Source organism: Eleutherodactylus coqui, chromosome 6 (genome assembly GCF_035609145.1).
Source record: "Eleutherodactylus coqui strain aEleCoq1 chromosome 6, aEleCoq1.hap1, whole genome shotgun sequence".
In the NCBI taxonomy this organism is placed as follows: Eukaryota; Metazoa; Chordata; class Amphibia; order Anura; family Eleutherodactylidae; genus Eleutherodactylus; species Eleutherodactylus coqui.
The window spans coordinates 2927228-2939686 of NC_089842.1; the positions used below are offsets into that span (position 1 = coordinate 2927228).

The following is a 12459-nucleotide window of genomic DNA, read 5'->3' on the forward strand; positions in this document are numbered from 1 at the left end:
GGTTACATACTGACAGCAGTGTGTGCATCCAGCATACTCCTCCCCTGACCTCTCCTCCTTGGTTACACGCACACTTTCCCCCACAGCAGCGCAGAGAGGAAAAGCAGCAGCACTTAGACTACAAGAAGCAGGCATGTATATGGGTTTCAGGGGTTTCTATTACTACTGAGGCCACTGTGGGGGTATCTGTTACTACTGAGGCTACTGTGGGGGACACTATTACTACTGGGGCTGATATAGGGGATATTATTACTACTGAGGAAATTGCGGCGGTCACTATTACTACTGGGGCCACTGTGGGGTCACTATGACAATTGGGGCCAATATAGGGGTCACTATTACTACTGAGGCCAACATATTGGACATATTATTATTGAGGCCACTGTGGGAGACACTATTACTATTGGGGCAAGTGTGGGGGACACTGTTACTCCTAAGGCCACTGTGGGGTCACTATAACTACTAAGGTCACTGTGGGGTCACTATTAATACTAAGGCCACTGTCAGGGACACTATTACTACTGGGGCCACTGTGGGGTCACTCTTACTACCGGGGCAATATAGGGGACACTGTTACTACTGAGGCCACTGTGGGGGGTCACTATTACTACTGGGGCCGATATATTAGACATATTACTATTGAGGCCACTGTGGTGGACGCTATTACTACTGATGCCACTGTGGGGGACACTATTACTACTGGGGCCACTGTGGGGGTCACTATTACTACTGAGGCCACTGTGGGGTCACTATTACAATTGGGGCCAATATAGGGGTCACTTACTACTGAGGGAATTCTAAACCTAAGACCTACTGATTAGTTGTTTGCCGAGCCGCTGCACTTGTGTACAGGAAGCAGACAGCACCGTCCCCACGCAGTGGCCAGGCTTGGTATTACGGGCCATTCACTTCAAGGAGAACTTTGCATGCAATACCATGCCTGGCCACTGTGGGAAAGGAGCTGTCTGTTTCCTGTACACATCAGCTCTGTGCACAATGGCACTGGCCCGGCGAACAACTCATTGGCAGGGTCCCCCAGCAACATACCCCTGCTGACCTACTATGGATGGCCTATCCTGGGGAGAGGGCGTTAATAGTTTAAAGCTGGACAACCTCTTTAATTCTCGGCCATTTTCCCAGTCTTTAACTAACTTCCGTCTGTAATGCGAGGCCAAGCGCAGCCTGAAGTTCGGCAGTATCCAATCCCCTTCTGCTAGGCGCAGCACACGCAGCTCTGCCACATAGAACATGCACATGAAAAAGAAGACAGGAACCTTTTTTGCATGCCGTTTGTCTTCCAGCTTTGCGCCAGCACGACGCTGCTGACTACAGGCTTCCCTCTTAAAGTGACATAGTCATCGGTCAGATCCCCATTGAAGTTGCCACATAAGCCGCAGACTTTGTTCTGAAGTCTCTCGCTGATGGAAATCTTGATGATGTTGAACCCGTTGTAGTGGATCTGGATGTCGGGGCTCGTGTCAATCACCAGGAAGCCCTCCATGCTGTAGATCTTGGTCGACAGTCCAGTAACAAAAGGGACGGTCACCTGGGTGCCATTCACCTGCAATGACAGCGGACTATTAGATGAGTGACACACTGATAACACTCATCATTATATAGATGGGACCATGGGCATTCTGGTCATCGTGACAACGGCACACCCAACAAGAACCGGAAGTGTTGTCATCAGGGCCCGGCATCGGTTGAACATGGGCTTTGGGCTTGTGGCCTCCAATGATCATATCTCAGTATAGAAGCAAAATATTAAAGGGTTGTACCAAGATTGCAAGTTCTCCCCCGTCCACGGGGTATCCATAACTTGGTCGGGGTCTCAGCATGGCCGATCTCAAGAACAGGAGTCCCATGGCCGGTTCTGCCTGTTACTGCAGGGGTCGCTTCTTCTCCCGCAGTGACGTCAGCAGGAGACAGTCAGCGCTCCATTCATTTCAGTGAGTGCCGCTCGGGTGTCTCCGGAGTCCCACTGGAAGTGAATGGAGTTCTATGCAGTCTCTCCCTCACTGTGGGGGTGCAGTAAGGAGAATGGCATTTGACGTGGCTGCGTGATTGAAATGGAGGCCACCAGGTTTATTATCTATACATCCTACATGCATAGTGATATTGTTACTGTGGTTCAAAGGGTGCCTTTAAATGATGGGCTTAGAGTTTCAGCATTGACCTATATCCTGTATAACACAAGGTGAGGCAATAGTCTAGACACACCTGTTTGGCGTAATTAGGAGAAAACTGACTTCCAAGTATTAATCGGGAGAGACGCTGCATTTTTTTGGTGGAGGAAATGTTTTTGGCAGCCATTTTGAATTCAGCTCAGGTTTGTCAAATGGGAAGAGGGTCATGTGATATATCAATCTAGACTGCACTTTACTTAGAAACACACTGGAAGTGTCAGTTTTGCCCTTTCTTTACTTGTTTAGGAGTTATGTGAGGGCAAAGTTGATAAACTGTGTCTGACATCCAGGGCCTTTTTTCATTGACGGATTACTTAGCGCTGAGAAGTCCCTCCAGATGTTCCAGGAATCGTATTCCCATCTCTGCTCAGTGAATTCCCATGTCACTTACAGCAGCGTGGTGCACCTCCGCTGATGTCTGGCCACTGGATTGGGTGTAGAGGTCTAGTGGAATGGCTGCCAAGGTCGCCGGTCTTATCGCCTTTTGGCTTTGATCTCTGAAGCCATTTAAAGTTCCTTTTGTATACAGAATAAAATACATAAATATGGTTCACCTGGAGTGGCGAATCCTACAGTGCGGTGAAGAAATGTCCCCTGCGGGTCTCCAGCGTGTTCATGAAGATGGATTAAACCTATAACCATGTGCATCCGGCAGCATGGTGGACACATCGAACACATCATGCAAAGCACTCTGATCTTTACTTACTTAGGAAGAAATTTCACAGAGTGCTTCTGAGTAAAATCTAGCCAAGCCTGATATATCACATGACCCCCTTACTATTGGACAAACATAAGCCGAATTCAATACGGCAGAGTTCAATATGGCCACAAAAAATGCAGCCTTCCTCCTAATTGATACTTTCACACGTTGGAAGTCAATTTTCTCATTAATATACCAGTTAAATGGCGTGTCCAGACTTTTGCCTCACCCTGTACAATCTGGGCTGGCATACAGATATCAGGGATATTTATGTCTCTGCACCATGTAAAGAAGTCTGACATAGAGAGCCCTTGTGTGCGCAGATCGGGTCACTAGTTCTGCGGATCTCTACCCCACATTCTGCATCTTCTTTGTGAAAAAGCAATTGGAGAAATAACTAAAATGTATTTAAGAATGAAATGTCTAAGTGCCTGTGAGAAGAGCGGGAGAACAATGGCCCCGAGGGGTTGATGAGGAGAGGCTTCCAGCTCCGGACAATGGGATGGTATAGTGTTTATCCCCTCTATTCTGTGGAGTTGGCAGCCGCTGTCTGTGGACTCCAATCTGCGGCCTTCGGACGGATCTTCTGTGGGTTTAGCATTTGGACTTCAAAAGAGCCCCCGGGTTTTCGCTTTTTTTCTTGCCTATTCAATAATCTGACACTTATCCCTTGTGATTAGCATCTGTGTCATTTAATAGTGCAGAGAAGCCTTTCCTCCAGGACACCCGGCTCTTCTTCTCCCTCACTCGCTCCGGCAGGACCAGCGGAGCTGCCGAAATAATGGCTCTCTAGTTTAGTGGTGGGAAGTGGCATCTACCTTGGTCTATGCCATCAGGGATGGTTCCCGTCACCAGATCATCCCGCCCATTACCATTTCTGTACTATGCATTCGCTAATACAGAAGGGTTTTGGAGGTTGGCTTTGTTGTTCAATGACCTGGATACCCTTCTCGAAAAACATAATATCACAAGTTATACAGTTGCAATCAAAGTTATTCCGATTCCATTACAGATTCGGTTTGTTTGCCAAATTTACGAACTTTCAGCTGTTTGCAAAAAAAGAAAACTAACAAGGACAATTTAAATAACTCAACACGACTAATATGACAAGCAATGATTCCCAAATCCCCACAAAATGCCACTTTTACTGCCTGCTGCAGTCTCCGAATTCTTCACCCCCTGAATAGAATCCCCCATAAGAGCAGACACTTGCAAATCAGGCGTTTCCTCAAGGACACCTGATGCACTTAATCAAGGACTTCATTAGTTGCATCAGGTGTGCTGGTGTTTACACGCACCAACTATCTGGACTGATGAGGCCTTTGTTGGCTATGAGGTTTGATTGTATGTTAGCATTTAGACACAATTATTGCTCAAAAGCCGTCTTTTGAGCGATAATCGCTGTGTGTAGCTGCGCTGACATCCTGCAGTTTTCGTTAAGCTGTCGCTCATGGTTGTCTGTCAGCGTGCTGACGATCAGCCTCATCAGGGATTCACAGTGGGATACAGCGGATACTATTGTTTCCGCTGTATCCCTCTCCCTGATAGCAGGCTGAGTATGAAGAACAGAGCGCTCCAGCTCTGTTCTCCATGCCTGGCACGGAGCGCTTGGCTGTATAACATTCGGGCCCCGAAGCCTTAGGGGGCCCACAAGGCCTCTCTTCTTCATATAGGGAGCCCAGTACTATGAATAAAGCATTATAGCGGGGGGCCCCATTACAAGTTCTTCATTGGGGCCTTAGGAGCTTCAAGTTACACCTCTGTATATAATCATTCTGTGAAAAGGGCCCAAAGTCACAAGAGGGCTCCAAAAACTTATAGAAGACCTCAGTGCCTTGTACAAATAAGGAAAAGGATACCAAAAGATAGAAGGGTGCTGAACGTTCCTAGAGATACAGCTGGAAGCAGTTACTAAACTCAAAGTCACAGGAACACTGGCTGCACTACCTGGGCGTGGCAGAAAGAGGGCGCTGTCACCAGCTGCCACCAGATTCCTGAGGAGGCAGGTGTGCAAAAACCCTCCAGTAACTGCAAAAGACCTGCAGCGAGATCTGGTGGTGGCAGCACTGAGGTTCCTGTTTCCACAGTAAGGCGTTTACTAAATGCTGAAGGTCTTCATGCCCGAACTCCAAGACGTCACCACTACTGACCCAAGAGGTCAAGAAAAGTCACTCAAATATTCGGATCTGGAACTTTTCAGGCCTCTGGATCAGCGGTGTGTCTGGAGAAGGAAGAGTGATGCCTACTCTGGAGAGAACCTCCTGCCTGCAGTGACGCATGGCGGCGGGGGTGGGGGTGGGGGTGGGGGTGGGGGGTGTAAATAACTTTGAATGCAACTGTATGTCCTGGATTTGTGACGATGGGATGCGGATCCAGAGATTCATTCTGATTGCACTACCTGAACTCGGGAAGAACATTTTTTTTACATCCATCACATTGGAGCTTTTTGGCTTCCACTGGATCAAAGTGGTAAGAGTACAGGTAGGACCTGATTGACAGCACTGTGCAAAAGTTTTAGGCAGGTGTGGAAAAAGGATGCAAAGTTAGAATTGTTTTCAAAAATAGGAGGCGTCTCATTCCAAATGTATTCTGCAGATGAACAACAACCCCCAACACCCAGGCAACGTCATTAAGAAGCATCTTCAGCATCAGGAAGAACAAGGAGTCCTGGAAGTGCTGATGCGGTCCCAGAGAGCCCGGATCTCACATCCAGTCTGTCTGGGATTCCATGAAGAGATAGAAGGATTGGAGCGAGCCGACATCCACAGAAGATCTGGGCTTAGTCCTCCAAGATGTCTGGAACCTCCCTGCTGAATGCCTTCAAAAACTGTGTGCAAGTGTTCCTAGAAAAACCACTGAAGGTGAAGGGCGTCACACCGGATACTGATGGGACTTACATTTCTCTCTAGTTCAGTCAGTTTGCATTTTGTTACAAAAGTAAATGACTAACCCTTCTACTTCTGGAAGCATCCTTACTCCGCAGCCTTATAGCCACACCTGCCTGAGTCCTGTATATAAATGAAAGCATAGTCTGGTCATGAATGTGGAGTAATCCGTTCTACAGTCACAATAACCTGGGGTTGTGTTGGTGGCTGCAGTCTGGTCGAAGTCCTCTCTGATAGAACAATCTCTTTATTCTAAAATGTCATATAAACCCTTAAAGGGGTTGTGCCAAGCTGCAGGACACCTCCCAGAATGCAGCTCTCTGTTCCTGGATGTAAAGGGGGGTCCTGAGCACCCCATTCGGTGACGTTCACATGTCCTAGAAGGGCATATGAACTGGGAATGCAATCTTGGAGTATCCCCTTTATTATGAGCTGTCTTGCTTGTCTTCCCATCAAATGCTTTCCGACATTGATTGGGTTGGCTGCTGCTTCCATCTTCTAAGGTTCTGCGGGGATATGCCATAACGATCGGTGGGGGTCCAGCAATCAGGGGACTTGCAAGTGAATGGGGCTATGTAGCATTCCCTGCCCATCAGGTCAGCAGGAAGGCGTTCATCCTGGGGATAGGCGGAGCTCCTGGCCGGTGAACCCCCAGGAATCGGGAGTGTTAGCGTCAATAGCCTTGTGTAGAGAAACCAACTCCGGTATCGCGCCGCCCTGCGAGAACGGGAAGAATTCATGGCAATCTATCGATACAAAATGAGCAATCATATTCGTTACCTTGACAGTGTTGCGATCGTTAATGAGGATTTGCTCTTCGTTAATATAGAAGTAAACCGGCGATATGACCGTCAGGTTTGGAGAAGACCATTTATCAAAGTTAATAATTAGCTGGAAGGAGATATCAGGGAGCTTCTGGCAGATCGTGGACAGAACAAACGCGCAGTTTGCTGGAAAGCGGAGAAAAGCCCCGTCAAAGGTCCTGAAGACGCCGCCGCCGGCAGCAATGCAGTAGGAGCTCTTCTTGCTGAAACAGCCGCGCACTCCGTTCCGCAGCGCACATTCCTCATCTGACTTGCAGTGCCGCGGATCACACTGGATGAGATTCCTCCCAAAGCAGCGGCAACGCCTCGTACAGTCACTGTTCCAGAAGAGTTGTTTAGGCTAAAATAAGAGGAACAAGGCAAATTATCTCCCGGTACCTGTCAGGACAACGATAGTAATCTCTACTTGTATAGCGCCAACTTACTCTGCAGCGCTTTCAAAGCATGGAGCACACGGGGTGGGGGTGGGGGCATACACACACGAACAAAACGACAGTTACATGTTGCATCCAATTATTTGGAAACAAACAGGGTGGGGGAAGTACAGGAGGTACAAGGACAAGAGATTTACATGAGAGGCAGAGTGGAAAGTGTGGGGAGCCATAGGGAGCGGCAGGGGGCATGTTGTGGGGGTGGGGGATTAGATTAGGAAGTTTGGTATGTTTCTTTGAAGAGGTGCGTTTTTAAGGCGCATGTGAAGCTCTGTGCGTCGGGGATTGTCCGGATGTTTTGGGGTAGAGCGTTCCAGAGGATGGGTGCTGCTCTGGAGAACTCCTGTAGGCGAGTGTGTGAGGTTCGTATTACAGGGGTGTTTAGTCTGAGTGTGTTGGCTGATCGGAGTGTGCGGGCTGGGTGATGAAAGGACAGGATGGAGGCGATGTACGGTGGCATGGCACCATGAAGAGCTTTGTGGGTGTAGGTCATTAGTTTGAAATTAGTTCTGGCATAGTGCAGGGGTGAATGAAAGGCGACTGGACAGGAAGATGAGCCTGGCTGCCGCATTTAGTATGGATTTGAGGGGGAGGAGTCTGGTGCAGGGGAGGCCAATGAGCAGCGAGTTGGAGTAGTCAAGTCACGAGTGCATGAGGGGACAAAGGGTGTCTTTAGCATGTCCGTGCTGAGGAATGGCCAGATTTTAGCAATATTTCAGGTGCATGTGGCATGGTCGGGCCAGAGATTGGATATGAGGTGGGGGGGGGGGGGGGGAGAGGTCACAGTCCAGTGTGACTGGGGGTTATGGTGGTGCCAGATACTGCTATGGAGATGTTGGGGGGAAGTCGGCTGGTTGATGGCGGAAGAACGGGAAGGTCAGTTTTTGAGAGGTTTAGGCCTCCTTCCCACGAACGGATTTCCGCCGCGTAATTCGCGGCGAAAATCCGCTGCGTTGCCCGCAGCTATTAGGTTCTATTGAACCTAATAGCACAATGCTCACGATGCGTAATTCCACCGCGGAATTACGCACCGCGATTTCTCCCGTCCTCACCCGCAGCATGCTCTATTTTCTGCGGGTGAGGACGGGCTGTACGCGCTGACGGCTTCCATTGCAGTCAATGGAAGCCGTTCGTTCACGCTATCTCCCGCTGTAACCAGCGGGAGATAGCGTGAAAAAACGCTTTCCCGCCCACCGCCGCGCGTCATATGACGCCAAATGACACGGCCGGCCGTGCACGTGACACGGCCGGTGACGCGGCGGTGGTGGGCGGTGACGGGCGGTGACGCCGCGGTGGTGGGCGGGGAAGCGATTTCACGCTATCTCCCGCAGGTAAGTATAGGGGCTCTGGCGGGCGCCGTGACGGGCTTCACTGCGTAATATTACGCGGCGGACCCCGTCACGCTCGTGGGAAGGAGGCCTAAGTCTGAGGAAGGACATAGTATTAAAGACAGCAGACAGACAGTCGGTGATATTTTGAAGGAAAGGTGCAGAGATGTCACAGGAAGAGGTGTATAGCTGGGTGTCATCAGCATAGAGATGATATTGGAGGACAAAATTTGCAGATGGTTCGTCCGATTGGGGCTGTGTAGATAGAGAAGAAGAGGGGCCAAGGCCCGAACCCTGGGGAGCCCCAACAGCAAGGGAAAAAAGGAGGGGGGGGGGCCGAGGACCGAGCCCTGGGAAGCCCCAACAGCTGGGGTAAGAGGACAGGAAATAGAGCCAGCAAAGGAGACGCTGAAAAAGTGGTCAGAGAGGTAGGAGGAGAACCAGGAGAGAGCAGTATCCTTTAGGCCAATAGAGCAGAGCATAGTGAGAAGGAGGTCATGGTCAACAGTGTTAAACATTGCGGAGAGGTCGAGAAGGATTAGTAGGGAGTAGTCGCCCCTCGACTTGGCCATCATCATGTCGTTTGATACTTTTGTGAGGGCAGTTTCAGTCGAGTGTAGGGGGCGGAAGCCGGACTGTAGGGGGTTGAGGAGAGAGTTGTCAGAGAGAAAGCGTGTGACGTGGGAGTAGACCGAGCATTCTAGTAGTTTGGAGATGAAGCGAAGGTTGGAGATGGATCGGTAGTTGGCAGCATCAGTCGGGTCAAGGGCCGTGTAATGTTCGGTGATTTCTTTACGGATGTTTTCGGGGGGGGGGGGGGGGGGGGGTTTCGTTGAAACAGGTGGCTAGCTCTGCAGCACTGAGATCCGTGATGGGGGCCTGTTCTTTGGGGCTGAGGAGGGAGTGGAAGGTGTCGAAGAGTTGTTTGGAGTTGGGGGATACTGAGAAGACAAGGGAGATGAAGTATGTTTGTTTGGCATGGTGGAGGGCGAGGTTGTAGGTCTTGAGCATAAATTTGAAGTAGAGGAAGTGTGCGGGCTGTTTTGACTTTACGGCCTCTTACCTCCTAGTATTTTATGGCCTCTTACCTCCTAGTATTTTATGGCCTCTTACCTCCTAGTATTTTACGGCCTCTAATCTCGTAGTATTTTACGGCCTCTCACCTCGTAGTATTTTACGGCCTCTCACCTCCTAGTATTTTACGGCCTCTTACCTCGTAGTATTTTACGGCCTCTTACCTCCTAGTATTTTACGGCCTCTTACCTCCTAGTATTTTACGGCCTCTAACCTCGTAGTATTTTACCGCCTTTTACCTCGTAGTATTTTATGGCCTCTTACCTCGTAGTATTTTATGGCCTCTTACCTCGTAGTATTTTATGGCCTCTTACCTCGTAGTATTTTACGGCCTCCTACCTCGTAGTATTTTACGGCCTTTTACCTCCTAGTATTTTACGGCCTCTTACCCAGTAGTATTTTATGGCCTCGTAGTATTTTACGGCCTCTTGCCTCGTAGTATTTTACTGTCTCTTATCTCGTAGTATTTTATGGCCTCGTAGTATTTTACGGCCTCGTAGTATTTTACGGCCTCTTGCCTCGTAGTATTTTACTGTCTCTTATCTCGTAGTATTTTATGGCCTCTTACCTCCTAGTATTTTATGGCCTCTTACCTCCTAGTATTTTACGGCCTCTTACCTCCTAGTATTTTACGCCCTCTTACCTTCTAGTATTTTACGGCGTCTTACCTCATAGTATTTTACGGCCTCTTACCTCCTAGTATTTTACGGCCTCTTACCTCCTAGTATTTTACGCCCTCTTACCTCCCAGTATTTTACGCCCTCTTACCTCCTAGTATTTTATGGCCTCTTACCGCCTAGTATTTTACGGCCTCTTACCTCCTAGTATTTTATGGCCTCTTACCTCCTAGTATTTTACGCCCTCTTACCTCCCAGTATTTTACGCCCTCTTACCTCCTAGTATTTTACGGCTTCTTACCTCCTAGTATTTTACGCCCTCTTACCTCCTAGTATTTTACGGCTTCTTACCTCGTAGTATTTTATGGCCTCTTACCTCGTAGTATTTTATGGCCTCTTACCTCCTAGTATTTTACGCCCTCTTACCTCCTAGTATTTTACGGCTTCTTACCTCGTAGTATTTTACGGCCTCTTACCTCCTGGTATTTTATGGCCTCTTACCTCCTAGTATTTTACGGCCTCTTACCTCCTAGTATTTTATGGCCTCTTACCTCCTAGTATTTTACGGCCTCCTACCTCCTAGTATTTTACGGCTTCTTACCTCGTAGTATTTTACGGCTTCTTACCTCGTAGTATTTTACGGCTTCTTACCTCCTAGTATTTTACGGCTTCTTACCTCGTAGTATTTTACGGCCTCTTACCTCGTAGTATTTCACGCCCTCTTACCTCGTAGTATTTTACGGCCTCTTACCTCCTAGTATTTTACGCCCTCTTACCTCCTAGTATTTTACGGCCTCTTACCTCCTAGTATTTTATGGCCTCTTACCTCCTAGTATTTTATGGCCTCTTACCTCCTAGTATTTTACGGCCTCTTACCTCGTAGTATTTTACGGCCTCTTACCTCGTAGTATTTGCCATCAGCGTAGCAGCCGCAGTTATGTGGAAGAATGCAGCTTTTTCCATTCAGCACATAGCCAGGATCGCACTGGCAGCCCTCTACACAGTAATGGTTACAGTCACTCTTCAGTCGTATGGCGGCACAGCGAGGCTGACACACGCTGACGCAGCTCTCATAGTGGCTGTACGCAGGGCAGGTCACAACTGCAGGTCAGACAGACAAAAAACAGATATGAAAACAGAAGGAGCCAGCGGTGACAATCAAAGGGGCTTCCTCAGGATGCGTCATCAATATTACATTGAGTTGGAGATGTAATAGGGCTTATTTACTAGTACTGTGTAATAGTGCAGACTTATTAGACTAGATGGTCTTGAAATGTGCCATATTCATCACAATTTATCCGGAGTCGCCAGTAGAGCAAAATGTGATTGTTCTCAGTAACAGAAACCAAGTAATTTTGTAGATATGATACTTTTAATTGCCAACAAAAATATATGAGAACCTACTCAGTGTTCTTCCTCAGGAAGAATGAAATTGACCCGAAGAGGCGTGTATATATATATATATATATATATATATATATATACACACATATGACAAGGCACAGACATGGATGTGATTAATTAGCACTTAAAAGAATACCTCAACAGGATGGATAGAGAAAGAAAGACATACTTAAATAGTCCACTGATAAAGGTGTGAAGGTTTTATGGTCCCTGAATTAGTGTTGGGGGGGTCACCAGGCCAGAGTGTTATCACTGCTATAGATGTCTTATACTTCCCATCACACATGAATCCTCTTGAGGAATTTAACCTTCTGTTGAAAGTGTCAAAAGTTGTTATAAATCTGTACTCCCAAATTCTTCAATGTCTTTGTGACTTGAAATGGCCTTTTAATATGGTGACTTTCATGTGTTCTAGGTTGTGTCTGTGACTAGAAAAGTGCTCGGCCGCAGGAAATTCTATTAGCCATTAAAGGTCTCATATCTACAAGATTACTTGGTTTCTCTTGCTGAGAACAATCACATATTTATCACCGTGACTCTGCTGGGTGATAAGTCTGTTGATTTCTAAGACTGTCTAGTCCGAGGGACCTTTTACATGATGACCTGTACAGATTGTTGCATGCGGCGGGAATCTGCACAATCATCTTTCAGTGTAAATGCTGCCCTGACTGAACGACCAACGAGAATTCACTTGCTTATCGTTCATTATTCAGTTTCTGCATGCATAAAAACTAATGGCGGTTCGTCCCATGTGAACAGGCAGTCGGTTACTTCTGAATGACTGCCTGTTTATTGTGAATGGAGGCGGGCAGTCTGGAATGATCTCTAGTTCGTTCCAGCTCCATTCACTAGCGATGATCGTTCCTATATAAAAGCACAAGGATGATTATCACCAGGATGACCGGCCAGACATCTGCACCCGACAGGTCGTCCCGTGTAAAAGGGCGCTAACTTTATAGTACCTTTTGGTTGGCTTAGTTTACAACAAAAATTGCACCATTCTTTGGCGC

The 12459-nt window shown here is 47.9% G+C and overlaps 1 protein-coding gene across 1 annotated transcript in view; it reads right to left on the reverse strand.

Moving 5' to 3' along the window:
* The window catches only part of TECTA (tectorin alpha), a 132675-nt gene that overhangs the window by 28396 nt on the left and 91820 nt on the right, over positions 1–12459 (reverse strand). The window contains exons 8-10 of the mRNA XM_066606000.1: positions 10947–11146; positions 6552–6935; positions 1275–1561 (exon numbers count right to left, since the gene is read on the reverse strand). Of these exons, the coding sequence (XP_066462097.1) occupies positions 1275–1561; positions 6552–6935; positions 10947–11146 (871 nt within the window). The remainder of the gene's footprint in view (positions 1–1274; positions 1562–6551; positions 6936–10946; positions 11147–12459) is intronic.